This window comes from Triticum aestivum, chromosome 2B, assembly GCF_018294505.1.
Source record: "Triticum aestivum cultivar Chinese Spring chromosome 2B, IWGSC CS RefSeq v2.1, whole genome shotgun sequence".
Lineage (NCBI taxonomy): Eukaryota > Viridiplantae > Streptophyta > Magnoliopsida > Poales > Poaceae > Triticum > Triticum aestivum.
The window spans coordinates 262,019,740-262,035,862 of record NC_057798.1 but is presented as its reverse complement, the minus strand read 5'-3'; the positions used below and the strand labels follow the sequence as shown (position 1 = coordinate 262,035,862).

Below are 16,123 nucleotides of genomic sequence, written 5' to 3'. Positions count from 1 at the left end.
GTATTTATATGTGAAATCTATCTTCCTTCAATATTCTTTCATGAATTGTTCAAATGACCAATACAATGATTGCTAACCTTCAATAAATTTACGACCTCTACTTTTTAGATGTGAAGTCATAACTCCCCAAGGGATAAGCAAATGAGACATATATAATTTCAGATTTATGACAATCAACTCATCCAACAATTTACTTATAGGATATAAGTGAAGCACACGAGTAAATTGACAAGCTACTCCAAAAGATATAAGTGAAGATCAATGAGTAGCTAAATAATTATGTAACTATATGAAGACTCTCTCTCATTTAAAAATTTCAGATCTTGGTATTGTATTCAAACAGCAAGCAAAACAAAATAAAATGACATTGCAAGGATAGCACAACTCATGTGAAGAAGCAAAAACTTAGGCTCAACCGATACTAACCGATAGTTGTTGAAGAAGAAAGGTGGGATGCCTACCGGGGCATCCCCAAGCTTAGATGCTTGAGACTTCTTGAAATATTATCTTCGGGTGCCTTGGTCATCCCCAAGCTTGAACTTTTGTGTCTCCTTAATTCCTCTCATATCATGGTTTCTCTTTTTAGCAAAAGCTTCATTCACAACAAACTCAACAAGAACTCGTGAGATAGGTTAGTATAAACCAATGCAAAACCTTATCATTTTCTACTGTAACAATTCACTTAAATTATTATTCAACATTGCATACTAAATTCCTCTGCATATTTAATACTCCTATCCTCAAATAGAATCATTAAACAAGCAAACATATGCGAACAACGCAAACATAACAGCAATCTGTCAAAAACAGTACAGTCTGTAAAGAATGCGAGAGTATCAATACTTCCCTAACCCCAAAAATTATGAAATAAAATTCCCACTGTAATAAATTTATCAGATCTCAATATGCAAAAAGTTTCAACATTATATCATGCTCTGACTTTTCTAGGGAATTTTTGCAACAGTGGTAAACTTTCTGTTTTCAAACAGCAACATGTATACTAGCAAGATAAGCATGGCAAAGGCTATCCTTGACATTTTTATTGAAACTAAAGATGCAAAACATTATTCTAAATAAAAGCAAGAAAATACTAACAAGAGAAAATGACGCTCCAAGCAAAACACATATCATGTGGTGAATAAAAATATAGCTCCAAGTAAAGTTACTGATGAACGAAGACGAAAGAGGGGAAGCCATCTGGGGCATCCCCAAGCTTAGGCTCTTGGTTGTCCTTGAATATTACCTTGGGGTGCCTTGGGCATCCCCAAGCTTAAGCTCTTGCCACTCCTTATTTCATAGTCCATCGAATCTTTACCCAAAACTTGAAAACTTCACAACACAAAACTCAACAGAAAACTCGTAAGCTCCATTAGTATAAGAAAATAAAAACACCACTTAGGTACTGTAATAAACTAATTATTAATTCATATTGGTGTAATATCTACTGTACTCCAGCTTATCTATGGTTCATACCCTCCGATACTACTCATAGATTCATCAAAATAAGCAAACAACACAAAGAAAAACAGAATCTGTCAAAAACAGAACAGTCTGTAGTAAACTGTACCAAACGTATACTTCTGGAACTCCAAACATCCTACCAAATTAGGAAGTCCTAGGAAATTCGTGTACAAATACAGAGAAAAAAGAATCAGATCAGAATCACGTTTTTGTGAATTAACAAAACTAATTTACTGGGTGAAAATGTTTCTGATTTTCAGCAGGATCAACACAACTGTCACCGTAAGCTATCCTAAAGGTCTTACTTGGCACTTTATTGAAACAAAAGCTATAAAACATGATTATTACAGTAACATAATCATGTGAACACACAAAAAACAGTAAGGGTAAATATTGGGTTGTCACCCAACAAGCGCTTTTCTTTAATGCCTTTCTAGCTAGGCATGATGATGACAATGATGCTCACATAAATGATAAGAATTGAAACATAAGGGGAGCATCATGAAGCATATGACTAGCACATTTAAGTCTAACCCACTTCCTATGCATAGGGATTTTGTGAGCAAACAACTTATGGGAACAATAATCAACTAGCATAGGAAGGTAAAATAAGCATAGCTTCAAGATTTTAAGCACATAAAGAGGAAACTTGATATTATTGCAATTCCTACAAGCATATATTCCTCCCTCATAATAATTTTCAGTAGCATCATGAATGAATTCAACAATATAACCAGCACCTAAAGCATTCTTTTCATGATCTATAAGCATAGAAAATTTACTACTCTTCACATAAGCAAAATTCTTCTCATGAATAGTAGCGGGAGCAAACTCAACAAAATAATTATTATGTGAGGCATAATCCAATTGAAAACTAAAATCATGATGACAAGTTTCATGGTTATCATTATTCCTAATAGCATACAAGTCATCACAATAATCATCATAGATAGCAATTTTGTTCTCATAATCAATTGGAACCTCTTCTGAAATAGTGGAATCATCACTAAATAAAGTTGACACTCTTCCAAATCCACTTTCATGTTCATCACAATAAGATTCAACATCCTCCAAAATAGTGGGATCACTACTTCCTAAAGTTTACACTCTTCCAAACCCACTTTAATCAATATAATCATCATAAGTAGGAGGCATGCTTTCATCAAAATAAATATTCTCATCAAAACTTGGGGGACTAAAAATATCATATTCATCAAACATAGCTTCCCCAAGCTTGTGGCTTTGCATATCATTAGCATCATGGATATTCAAGGAATTCATACTAACAACATTGCAATCATGCTCATCACACAAAGATCTAGTACCAAACATTCTAATGCATTCTTTTTCTAGCATTTGAGCACAATTTTCCTTTCCATCATTCTCATGAAAGATATTAAAAAGATGAAGCGTATGAGACAAACTCAAATCCATTTTTTTGTAGTTTTCTTTTATAAACTAAACTAGTGATAAAACAAGAAACAAAAAGATTCGATTGCAATAAACATATACCTTCAATCACTCACCTCCCCGGCAACAACGCCAGAAAAGAGCTTAGTTGACGGGGTGTGAGTGCTGCTTACCTAGCCTCCCCGGCAACGGCGCCAGAAAAGAGCTTGATGTCTACTACACAACCTTCTCCTTGTAGACATTGTTGGGCCTGCAAGTGCACAGGTTTGCAGGACAGTAGCAAATTTCCCTCAAGTGGATGACCTAAGGTTTATCAATCCGTGGGAGGCGTAGGATGAAGATGGTCTCTCTCAAACAACCCTGCAACCAAATAACAAAGAGTCTCTTGTGTCCCCAACACACCCAATACAATGGTAAATTATACAGGTGCACTAGTTCGGCGAAGAGATGGTGATACAAGTGTAATATGGATAGTAGATAAAGGTATTTGTAATCTGAAATAATAAAAACAGCAAGGTAACTAATAGAAAACGTGAGCGTAAACGGTATTGCAATGATAGAAAACAAGGCATAGGGTTCATACTTCCACTAGTGCAAGTTCTCTCAACGATAATAACATAGATAGATCATATAACAACCCCTCAACATGCAACAAAGAGTCACTCCAAAGCCACTAATAGCGGAGAACAAACGTAGAGATTATGGTAGGGTACAAAACCACCTCAAAGTTATTCTTTCGGATCAATCTATAAAGAGTTCGTACTAGAATAACACCTTAAGACACAAATCAAGCAAAACCCTAATGTCACCTAGATACTCCATTGTCACCTCAAGTATCCGTGGGCATGATTATACGATATGCATCACACAATCTCAAATTCATCCAACCAACACAAAGTACTTCAAAGAGTGCCCTAAAGTTTCTACCGGAGAGTCAAGAAAACATGTGCCAACCCCTATGCATAGGTTCATGGGCGGAACCCGCAAGTTGGTCACCAAAACATACATCAAGTGGCACGTGATATCCCATTGTCACCACAGATAAACACGGCAAGACATACATCAAGTGTTCTCATCATAAAGACTCAATCCAATAAGATAACTTCAAGAGGGAAACTCAATTCATCACAAGAGAGTAGAGGGGGAGAAATATCATAAGATCCAACTATAATAGCAAAGCTCGTGATACATCAAGATCGTGCCAGAGAGAGAACACGAGAGAGAGAGAGAGAGAGAGAGAGAGAGAGATCAAACACATAGCTACTGGTACATATCCTCAGCCCAGAGGGTGAACTACTCCCTCCTCGTCATGGGTAATGCCGGGATGATGAAGATGGCCACCGGTGATGGATTCCCCCTCCGGCAGGGTGCCGGAACAGGCTCCCAAGAGGTTCTTGGTGGCTACGGAGGCTTGCGGCGGCGGAACTCCCGGTCTATCTTGATTTTCAATGTTTTTAGGGTACGTAGGATTATATAGGCGAAAGAAGTCGGTCGGGAGGTGCTCGAGGGGCCCACGAGACAGGGGGCGCGCCCTCCTATCTCGTGGCTGCCTCGAGGATCTTCTGACGTGAACTCCAAGTCTCCAGGATCATATTCTTCCAAAAAATCACGCTGCCGAAGGTTTCATTCCGTTTGGACTTCGTTTGATATTCCTTTTCTTTGAAATACTGAAACAGGCAATAAAACAGCAATATGGGTTGGGCCTCCGGTTAATAGCTTAGTCCCAAAATTAATATAAAAGTGTATAATAAAGCCCGTAATCATTCAAAACAGATAATAAAATAGCATGAATGCTTCATAAATTATAGATACGTTGGAGACGTATCATCTGGTCATTAACTGGTAAAAAAAATCCAGACAGGCTCCTCATACCGGCCCTAAACGCCTGGGCTGACCGACACCCCTCATATCCAGCCCAAATCTAGGGCATATGAGAAGACCCAGGCGCATCGGTCACGTTGGACCAGATAGCCTGACCCCGCCATAAAATGCATCAAATCCATCAGGTCCACCAAACCCACTGCTCTCTTCCCGTGTTTGTCTACCATTTCCTTTGCCGTCGTCCCCCCTTGCTCCCTCATCCTCGCCGTCGGCACCCATCTGTCGGCCTAGATGTCGACCAGCCCGTCCCACACCGCCACCACAAAGGCTGCTTCGGTGACGGTTGTGGGAGTCCCATCCTCGGCTCCGGCGTGCAAGCGGGAGAACGTCGCACATAGGAACCGGCAGTTGAGGCAGCAGGAGCGAAGGCAAAGATGCAGGTAGAGCAAATGGCAATGGTCTAGGCAAAGCAGTCGGAGTAGGGGTAAGGATGATAGCGAAGCAGGCGACATGGATGGCGTCCGGCGAGTGATCCGGCCAGCAAGTGATCCATCACGCTCGAATTTGAATTTCCTTTTGGCATGACCGAATTGTTGAACTATAATTTATTTTGCTTTGTCGCGTTGTTGAACTGCCAAATTTGTGCTCTAGGATCCACATGAATGAATTGCATGGATTTGAGGATCTACATTTGAGGTGTGTGGCTGTTCGGCAGGCCAAATGAGGGGCCATCCGCGGACACGAGGGGCCAAGCGTTGTCCAGGGACGCAGCCATGTGTGTATAAGAGGGCGGATTTTTCAAGTCCAGTTGTAGATGCTCTGATAACCTAAACAAGGTTCCTAATATTTTATAGCAATACAGCAATAAATACTTCCAATTTTAGCTATCATATTATTACTTTGGCTATTCATATTCAGTAAATTTTATAAGTTATTTCAAATAGGGGAAAAATTAGGATCAAATAGAGAAACATATTTTATAAAGGGCTAGGACCAAATAGGGAGTATTTTAAAGGACCAAATAAGCATCAATTAATATGGATTGAAGGGAGTAGTAAATTTTAGATGTTACTAGTAAGCTTGCACGTGCAATGCACGTCTCACTCGACTTATTTTGAATATGAAAAGCTTTGGTAATAGCTACTTGTAATTCACTCTGATGATTTGTACCACCTTCAATATGCTCTGCGAGTTTGAAACCTGGTAGGATCGACTACTTCAGAAATCGCAAACTTGCATAAAGAAGCTATAGTACCGATTGCGTACTCTCGAAAAAAAAAAACTTGCATAAAGCTTGTATCAACATTAAATCAATTGACATAAATTTCTCTGTTGATGAATCAATAGAAACCTATTTAATATCATACACTTATAGGGGATACCATATCAGTATCAAAGGCAACTTAAGCATTTTCTGGTCTAATGCACACATGCTTGTACCAATGACTACTACCACATATATAAGCCTATATATTGTGCGATGCTTAGAAGGGGCGTGCATTCAAATTCCCAAGGAGAAGAGCACTTATATAGTCCATCAAGTCGGGTCAACAATTCAACATGCCTGTAGATGTCAAGTGATGTGAGTTGACTACAGACAAATAGCTAAAGAAAGGAGATGAGGAAATTAATATTAGCAGCCTAATGAACTTCATATTGACTGCAAGTCACGTACATGTAGTCAGTTGAGGCAGAAATCATTTTTCTTGGAACATAATTTGGTAGCATTCCATCATTGACATGAAACCTTTGATTTCAAATGTCAGTCTTCAGATACATAACTGTTAATTAAGTCTTAACTAAATCTCTGCAAGCAAGCATGATGGTTTTAGCATCAGAAACATAAAGATTAGGATAACCTGGCATATAAATCACCTCAAATTAGGCTATAGCAGGATTGCAAAATTCACAGTTGTGGCACAGTACTATAGTAAAGTGAGTAGCTTGTGCTTCAGCCCCCCGACACACAACAGACTGGAAAAAGTAATACCCATTTGATGACTTGTACCGGTGAAATGATGCAAAGAATAAAGTAAAGAGAGCATAGAGATAAGGCCAGAAGGTCAGACAAATGTGATTATGACCGACTCCATTTGGTAAAGGTGGAGAATCCCTGCCCCCATCAAGAACCATCCATCATATAGTTTTATTGTTCAAGTACGTTATTAAACCTTCCAGTATGGATTAGACGACATCATCGGTAACCTGTCGTGTGTCCATCGAAAGTATCAATTGGACTACTCTGAATGGGAAAGATAAAAACCCCAAGGATTAAATACCAGCGAACAAAATAATATCATAACAAAAAAAATATTAGACATGCAAAACCACTACAATTTTCAAAGTATATAGCTAAATTCACTTTTATTTTTCACTTCTGTAATAAGGGTTTTATAGACTTGTGGTACCTCTTCTAGTCTTTTTAGTGATGCATCCTCAAAAGTATAGAAATTAACAAAAGGTCGGCATGCCTGCAGTGGCGGAGGCAGGATTAGTGGAATTAGGATCTTGGGGAGGGCCGGTTAGAGCAGGAAACAAGTCAAATGTTGCACTGTTCATGTATTTATTAGGAACAAATCCATAGTATTGGGAGGGGGCAGGGCCCCTTGCTGGTCATGTGTTTATCGCCACAGAATGCCTGCAAATAAGAACAAATTTTTTTATCACTACAATGATTTCGATAGTTGGATTTATCGGTACACATTTAACTGGGAACATAAATATTGTAGATGATTTACTCCTAATCCGTCATTCGAATAGTTGATTACTTCATTGATTGACAAGCCAAAAAAATGATAGGGGCAAATACATAGTATTAAGTCAATTTATGAACCTTGGTGGAGATGGAGATGTTAACTAATAGACTGTTATTTGTCAGTTGTGACTGAAATTAGGTAATTCATAGAAGGATCAACTCTAAAAAAAATGCAGAAAAGAGGAATATGGCACATTAGCATGGAGTTTTATAGTCGGAGATATGATGGTGTAGATAACCATTGTTGAATTGCAGTTTGATCTATACCCTAACCACACACATAGCAACAGTGGCAGTGGCTCCAGCGTCCTCAAAGGCAGTGAAACTGGGACTCCGAATATCCTCGCTTCCTTGTTATGTGTTCAAGGGCTACTCGAAAGGGTGGTATTTCAACAATTAGGCAATAGCTATTTGATTCATATCAACTCATAGCACGACAGAAAAAGGCAATAAAAAACAGCAATGCCATCTAAACACTATACCACTCAAACAAATGTTTTTTTTTGGTATTCCAAACTGCAAGACTACAATCAACCTTGTATCCATTTGTTTATAAATAAGCATTTGTAGCTAAGAATGGATCAATCAAACTGTGACAAAGAAACAAAATTCAGGATTTTCTATTTCGTTGCGAGACACATACCTTGAATAATGAAAGAGTGACATTGTAAGACACTGAATATTCTTATTGAAGTACAGTGAGAGCAAAGTATAGCACACAAAGCGTAAATAGAAGACCTCAATATATCAGCAGGAGTATTCAACTATTAATGGTAAAGACAAATGAACATGTTTGCCTTTCATTGAAGATGCTCTAGCCATAGGGTGAAATTCATTTGAAAAATCTAAAAAACACAGTTGTTAACCATTGCCTTCGGAGCTGAGCACACGCATCCAAAACACCTGAGATCGGTTTCCATAATTCTTTGTGGTACACAGCTAAATTGTAAACTTATTAATATATTTCATTGCTTATTTGATTCTACAAAGAAATTTTTGGACACAATTGAGAACATGAGCATTATAAGCCTGTGATGCATACTGTGTATATTCCTAGAGCATGTGCAAGTAAAATGCAACACTGGTTCATGACAGGGTAATTTTTTTGCTTTGTGATGCGAAACCTCCCTTTCGTCGGTCACATGCAGAATTCACTTTTCATCACTTAGATAATATCATCACACAGCAACAGAAATACAAATTAACACGGGCGGGGGGCGGGGGGGGGGGGGGGGGGGGGGGGTATCATCTTGCCTTATCCAAGCATAGGAGCACCCTGAACCTACATATCGCATCCTTTGTGTTAGTCAAGTTTGAAAAATAGCTCGGCATTGGTAGTTACGGTTGTACCGTGTAATCAAGTTCTTTGCTTTGTTTATGTTTGGGTTGAAGAGTGCTCCCTGAAAATCTGAACTATACTGGAATAAATCAAAGCCTCTCTATGCCTGGATGATAGTGAAAAATGTAGTCGTTGCTGAATTTCACTGGAAACAATGTAGTTGCTGAAATTCACAGGAAACAATATAGTTGCTGATTCACGAAATTATCATGTTCCAAACAGGGTCTCGCAGTATAAGAAAAGACCTTTCGGAATTCCATACGGTGTTCTAGATCCTTATAGATGGACTTGTACTCAGCAGTCAGAGTCGTTCAGATGTTGAGCAGGTAGCTGTAGGAGAAACATAATCAAACACTATCTGAGTCGACTGTTATTCATCTTGATAGTAAGGCACGATATTCATTATATTCCTATAATGATTCTTTGTGCCAACACTACAACATAGAACAGTAAATCATATAAGAATGTCTGAACTTGAGATCATACAATGTGGAAGAAGGAATTAAACAGGCAAATATATACATACCTTACTCTTTAACTGTGTTTAGAAGTACTCGATCCACTGCTGGAATAAAAACTGCTTCCTGATCCGCAACTTCAATCCAATGCTGGGACAAAAATGAAATCTCAAGCATACTTCCCGAATAACAAAACACACATGGTAATTGTATTCTCATGTGATAGCAAGTCCATCTAACTGAATAGACAAAACCATAGAGGTACTCAGATATAGTGATCAATGTGGCTTAGGTCCCGTACAGGCAGACATACTACCTGTATTTCTATGGTTCATTAATGGAACAATGATATATTTTGGTTCACTGATCTATATAATGCAAGACCATGAGATTTTAAATGACTCACGAGGAACTTACCAGAATTGTTCCACAGTCTTTGCGAACATGCAGTTTGTATACAGTTAAAACAAAAGCATGCTAAATAGATGAGCTTCCATATAAGTTGACCACCTACAGTAGGGGGTGGCAAACACTACTCATCATTTTAATTCAACTTTTGTATAAGTGCCCATCAAGCTTGCAAAAACTTGGGTAAATCCAATTTCTTCTTGGGTAAAAGAATAGTTACTATTTTCTTCTATGCGATAAAACAAATACATAACCAAATGCAAGATATTTAGGCATGTGAATAAATATCCACCTAAATCCAAAGAAGACCGGAAGCAAATCTTGAATATTGAAGCAGTTCTAAAGTATAAAAGAAATAACGTACAAAAGGGAAAGATAAAATGATCTGTAGTTCTGTACTAACATGGATACCACTATAGCTTTAAGAAAATAAATATAATAGTGAATTCACATTGGCTAGAAGTTTTATCAGAAGTTTTATCTCCACATTGCATTGAAAAAGCACAGTGGTACCTTCACATTGGCACATCATCAATAGACTTCACCTCAGGAGAAGTGAGGAAATCAGGAACCTATTTCAAAATATGGCAACCGCCCATAAGTAACATGATCAAGTAAAAAGTAAAGAAAATTTAAACACACTATCATGCCAATTTAGGAACATTATACCATTCATTACTAATCGCATTCTCTATTCGGAAGACTTTGCTTAGCAGGAGAGGCCTGTCACATCATATCTACCCGCACTTGCTAACTAATATTTTCTCCAGAAGGGTAAGCTTAGCATCACATTCGATCTGGACCTCGCTGTTGTAACCAATTAGAAGCTCCCCAAATATTTCCCGAATAGCAGTTTTTTGCTACTCGGCGGCACCCAATTTTGTCTAGAACTAATTTGTTTGCCTCCCAAAGTGTAACAAGGTGACCTAACACACACACACGGCAGCCTGGAATCACCAGCAACCACATCGATTCAATCCAGGGGTGCGTGGTAGGTCATGGGGATAAGGTGGATGGAAGAGATCTTACTCTGCAGAAGATGAAGTGGAGAAGGACCTCGAGCGGGGATGCCACTGGGACCCGAGTTTCGGCGCCGGCCCACCCAAGGATGGCTGGCGATGGGCTTCGACAGGGGCGGCTCCAGAGCTCAGCGGCGCATGGCAGCGGGGAGCCAGGTACGAAGTACGTGTTAGAAGCGGAGTGGAGGAGCGCATTAGGGAGGCTTTAGATGCAGCATGCGCCCTGAGGATCAGCAGTGACGGCGCACCTCGTCCTCGCCGGATGGGGCGGCTCCCGCATCGTCAGAAGCATCGATCGGCGCGGTACCTGTGGCGGCTCACGCATTGCCGGCCGGTACACGCGGCGTACCCTGGCGGCGCGGTGGTTGCACTCCCACGGCGTCCCCTGATGGTGCGGTGGCGGCGGCGGCCCAATCGGGGACGGGGATGAAGGAGGGACGCGGGGAGGCGTGTGGCGGGCGGTGGTGGAGAAGGCAGAGGAGAGGAGTTGTTGATCCTCGTCTCCCGTCGCCATAGCCGCCAAGTTGAGGCCGGTGGGAAGATGGGATCGGGAGCGAGAAGGGTGGGGTGAGGAACGTGTGCGCGTGGGTCGTTGTTTTTATTTTGTTGTCATGGCATGGGTCGAGTGACAGCGTGGGTCGTGGCTAAAACTTGTTTTGCTGCTAAACATCGGAGCAATCTGGAGCGTAGGATTCGATGCTCTGAAATGCTCTGAACGGTGTGGCTAAAACCTGTTTTGCTGCTAAACATTGGAGCAATCTGGAGCGTAGGATTCGATGCTCTGAACGGCGTAGATGTTTTGGTTCTCCGCCCTCTCGTGCTTTTATAAATGTGGTAGATGATGTATAATAGGGGGGAAATAGGGCCAGACAGGGAAGCATGTTTTTTTAAGGGCCAAATAAGTAAGTCTCCCTTCAATTATACTCCCTTCGTTCTTAAATACTTGTCTTTCTAGAGATTTCAACAAGTGACTACATACTACGCAAAATGAGTGAATCTATATTTTAAAATATGTCTACATACATCCGTATATTGAGTCCATTTGAAATGACTAGAAAGACAAGTATTTGGGAACGGAGGGAGTATATATCAACTCCCAGGAAACCATACAGTAGCACATCAAAATTTCGTCTCCATTGTTGAGAGTTCACTAACCTACAACCGGCAATCACGCGGTACATACCCAGTACACACCCAGCATTGTCGCTCAGCACCAACACCCAACCCAACACCATCAGACCCGGAAGTTTAGTCGTGCATTTTACCCAGAAGCTTCAGTGCCAGTGCCTCCTGCTGCGCGAGAAGGTCCCCGCCCTTAGCTGCATCGCCACCTTCATCATCGTCGCTGTTGTTTAAGTACTTCTTTTTACCCTTGGAGGACATGTTCTGGTTTCTGTCCGACTCTGAGCCACTGTCGTCAGACACCGCATCTGTTTCCTCCTGTCGCCTGCGCTTCAGTTTCATCTTCTTCTCAAACTTCTTCTCGTGCAAACTCTTCTTGTGCTGGGCCTTGTCCTCCTTGTCATCCTCCTGCATTTCTCTCAGCATCTCTGCATACCTCTGCAGAACTGCAGCAAAAAAGTCAAAAATTATGTGAGTTTCAACTTTCAAGCCACATGGTAGGTATGAATCGTAAAAGAAGCTGAACAAACTTTTATCCTTGTGAATCACGTCTTCTGGGCCCACTTCTTCGGCTAAAGACGCAAGAGGATCAATCGCGTTGCCCTCATCGTCGTACTTGACCCTTGTTCCCACAGGCCTGTGCATGTTTATCTTCAGTTTCTTCTTTTTCAAGGGCCTCGCTGCCAGCCTGACAAGACAACAGATTAGCATAACCCACAAATAACAACACCCAGATCTGAGCCTGGATTATGGAAGTTGGGAGATACAAGGAGCATGCCATTAAAAAAAAGTTAAAGGGACATACTCTTCGATTTTTTCTGGTTCCATATGTGTATCAGAGCCAGGCACTTTGGGAGAAAGGATATCATCTAGTCCATAAATATTTGCATCTGTGTTGGGCTTCTTCGGATAAAGGATATCATCGTCAGGTCCATCATCTGCAAGCATATCACGATTGACCTGTGGATTTATTTCAATGACTTCAGCTTTGTGTTTCATCTGTTTCACATCAATGTCCTTCATATCTTTCTTCGACACATTCTTCTTGTGGCTTACGAAGCGGATTTTAGGGGTAACAGGAAGACCAAGTGAAGAGGCGTATGCAGCAAAATTCTCCGCAGAGAACCTGCTCAGATCGAACACCTCTTTGTCTCCCTGGAGGTACACTGACTTGAGATAGGTCACAAAAGCCCTTTTACCTAGTTGCTGCAGATTGGGAAATTTAACAAGCACTGCTGCTACATTCTGAGATATCTGCTCCAGTTGTTCCACTTTTGGCTATAACAAAGAAAATTTGTACAGTAAGTATTAAAAAAAGGAAGTCCGCTAGACATGACAAAAATATACTCCCTCCGTAAAGAAATATAAGAGCGTTTATGGTAGATAAGAAGCTATGGTAGAACCGCCTCACGTCTAGCCTACTCATTCAAAAAGCTCACCTGAGATGAGATTGAGCAAATATTGATCAAACTTGAAAAGATATAGATCAAGCAACAAACTAAGCATTAGATAAACTGATAAGCTTGCTGCTGACCTTTCGAACATTTATAGGTATTTTACTCTCGGTTGCCTTCAATTTTTCCAGCATTCTTTCTTCCTGTGGACACAAGAATATAAGAGATTTCCCTTTCTTGTTGTAACGAGCTGTGCGACCAACTCTGTGGATGTACAGTGCGACGCTTTCTGGACAATCAACCTACAAAAGCAACAAGTTACAGTATGAGCGTTTCAAGCAAAATATTAGTTCTTGAGACAAAGATATACCTGTACCACCCAATCCACATTCCCTATATCCAGTCCTCTAGCAAATATATCAGTTGAAAACAAAACCGAAGTACTTTCGCTGAACTCTGCTACTATGGCCTGCTGTACTTCGTATTTCATCCGCCCATGCATACATTTTAGAGGAATACCAGGACGTAGTTTCTTGAAAATTTCATACACAAATTTGACCTGCAAAAGTCCAATATTACATAAATAAGAAACAATAATAACTAACTCTTGAACAATCTGTTTCAAAAATATGCCCTGCAATCACCCTTGGTACACTCATACAGTCATCACCAATTTAGGTAGCAAAAATACAAATTAAAATTCCGCAAGAAAAATCCAGGTATATTTCACAAATTAATAAAATTAGCAACACACACATTTTCACGCACACATGTTCCTTCTATTTTAGTATGACAAGTGATAAATCAAAATGTAAGACATGCAGTACCCAAGAAAAGAAAAGAAAATAAACACCACTGCCAATTTCCACAGAAGGTTTATCTATTTTGTTCCTTAACGACATGACTGCTGGGGGGCACACAAAGTACAACTTGTCAACGGATAAAACATTACCTGCTTAACACTTGATAAGAAGACTAGTATTTTTGACTTTAGATGCCTTTTGATGAAACTCCAAAGCATATTCAGTTTCTGTTCAAGAGGCACAATCATGGCACACTGCTCAAGGTTATCTGGGGTAGCCGTGCTAGCCTGCTCATGCACACTAATATATTCAGGATTCTTTAGGCTAACCCTTGCGAGGTCCTTAACTGACTTCGTCTGTGTGGCAGAAAACAGTAAGGTTTGTCTAGCTTTGGGAATTTGTGAAAGGATAATGTCAACTTGGGATTTGAAATTTTTATCAAGTATTTGATCCGCCTCATCAAGCACCAATATCTGTTTCCTACCAAAGAAGACATGATGTTAGATTATCTACATCTCATCATTTGGAATTTGAAATAACCATAAATCAAGTTATGTCTGATAACCTGGAGATTTGAGCAATCGAAGTTTGGAGTCTCATCAAAGTGCTGGACTAACCGTCCAGGAGTGCACACTAAGATATTCAAACTGTTTATGCGTTCTTTTTCTTGCTCGATACCCGTGCGCTTAACGATAGCACCACCACTAAAGTTATGGTGCTTCCCGACCTTCCTGACCACTTCCCAAATTTGACCAGCTAAATCATTAGTGGGAGAGAGAATAATGCAACCCACACCATCCTCTTGACTCCATTTCTCCCGATACAGCTTCTCGATGACCTGCCAAAAAGGATTGTGATAAGATGAGCTACCCACGGATTTCTTGGCAGCGGCACTTTGACCATATGATGAGCTAAACAGTCAAGACGTAAGTAATGCGTGCTTCAAGAGCACAATTTGCAGAGCTAAATGATAAAACTATGATGATAATTCAGAGTGTATGCGACCATTCTTAATCTGCGTTCCCTACAAGTGGGATTTAAAGAGTAAATTAACAGCTTACTGGGATGACGAAGGCGAGGGTTTTGCCGGACCCGGTCTTGGCCGCGCCGAGGACGTCGTGCCCGCAGAGCGCGTGGGGCAGGGCGGCCCGCTGGATCTCGCTCATCTCCTTGTACCCCGCCTTCCGCAGGGCGTCCTTGGTCTTCTGCGACAGCGGTAGCTCGTCGAACCGCGTGGACGCGCCATAATCCGAGTAGTCCCCAGCCGCCGCCTTAGCCACTACATCTCGTGCCCTTACCCGTGCGTTGGCGGCGGAGGACTCCTCGGAGGGGGGAGGCGGCTTGGTTCCCGGGAGGGGCTTGCCGGCGTCGATCCAGGCCTCAAGGAGGCGGATCTCGTCGCCATCCTTGGCGCGGCTTTGCTTAGCTACAGCGCGGCGCTGCGGCCGGCGCATGGCTCCGGCTGGGTGGTGCTGGGTTTAGGGTTTTGCGGAAAGTGATGCGGAAGGTTCTAGAAGGCGTGGCGGCTTTCGTTTTAGCCCAACACCGACTGGTGTCCTTCTTTATAGCCCCATAAATAGCGTTATCCCCCAAAGAATACGTAAATCAATCGGGAAGGCGTATTTCGTGGCCGGCGAGGCTGGGTACGTGCTGTTCCTGCCTTCCTGTCTTCGTGGCTCACATAGCTGGAGAGACGGGATGTGTTTTGCTTTTCAAATAAAACTAGTAAGCTTGTACTTGCAATGCACGTCTAAATTAACATACAATATATCAAATATCTGTATTTCTAAAAAAACTATCAAATCTATTCTCAAAAATAATTAAATGAAAATACGATCTAGTGTGATGAATAAGAATTATTTGAGGTGATAAGTACATCCTTTTTCAAAATATTCTTGGCTGTCAACTTAGTTATTTGAAGTGTATTGTTGGATCTATGAAGAGATGCTTTGAATAGTGGGTAGAAAGGGATTTTTGGACATCAAACAAGGTTTCTGAGTTGACCAAAAAAAATCACAAACTAAGATAACATCATCCATTAGCTACTATAAACATGTGATCATTTCTCCTCTTTCTCCGCGTCGACAACCTCTTCACCTGGGCCCCAACTCGTGCTGGTTCATCATGTTGACA

The 16,123-nt window shown here is 41.0% G+C and overlaps 1 protein-coding gene and 1 long non-coding RNA gene across 11 annotated transcripts; both read right to left on the bottom strand.

The window, feature by feature from the left end:
* Positions 1 to 5,991: 5,991 nt before the first annotated feature.
* LOC123044676 (uncharacterized) lies at positions 5,992 to 11,281 on the bottom strand. 10 transcript variants are annotated; one of them, XR_006420238.1, is made up of 8 exons: positions 10,682 to 11,281; positions 10,166 to 10,224; positions 9,662 to 9,754; positions 9,313 to 9,483; positions 9,032 to 9,116; positions 7,101 to 7,330; positions 6,368 to 6,499; positions 5,992 to 6,256 (listed from the first exon to the last, which is right to left on the bottom strand). It is a non-coding gene; the product is annotated as an uncharacterized lncRNA (long non-coding RNA). The 10 variants fall into 10 exon arrangements; XR_006420244.1 differs by having other exon boundaries at positions 9,032 to 9,220; positions 9,313 to 9,394; XR_006420236.1 differs by having other exon boundaries at positions 9,313 to 9,394; positions 10,682 to 11,280.
* Positions 11,282 to 11,650: 369 nt separating this feature from the next.
* LOC123044675 (DEAD-box ATP-dependent RNA helicase 32) lies at positions 11,651 to 15,545 on the bottom strand. The gene is made up of 8 exons (XM_044467493.1): positions 15,052 to 15,545; positions 14,556 to 14,828; positions 14,140 to 14,463; positions 13,558 to 13,746; positions 13,328 to 13,489; positions 12,599 to 13,071; positions 12,324 to 12,481; positions 11,651 to 12,239 (listed from the first exon to the last, which is right to left on the bottom strand). Exons 1-8 carry the CDS (start codon positions 15,442 to 15,444, stop codon positions 11,920 to 11,922), a joined length of 2,292 nt encoding a protein of 763 aa, XP_044323428.1. The 5' UTR covers positions 15,445 to 15,545; the 3' UTR covers positions 11,651 to 11,919.
* Between the last annotated feature and the right edge of the window lie 578 nt (positions 15,546 to 16,123).

What these genes read in the sequence shown, in the direction of transcription:
- LOC123044675 (XM_044467493.1), bottom strand. Translation starts at nt 15,444, where the DNA reads ATGCGCCGGCCGCAGCGCCGCGCTGTAGCTAAGCAAAGCCGCGCCAAG. An exon ending in TCGATTGCTCAAATCTCCAG is followed by an intron (nt 14,464 to 14,555) that starts GTTATCAGACAT and finishes GGTAGGAAACAG; the next exon opens with ATATTGGTGCTTGATGAGGC. An exon ending in ATGTGGATTGGGTGGTACAG is followed by an intron (nt 13,490 to 13,557) that starts GTATATCTTTGT and finishes TTGCTTTTGTAG; the next exon opens with GTTGATTGTCCAGAAAGCGT.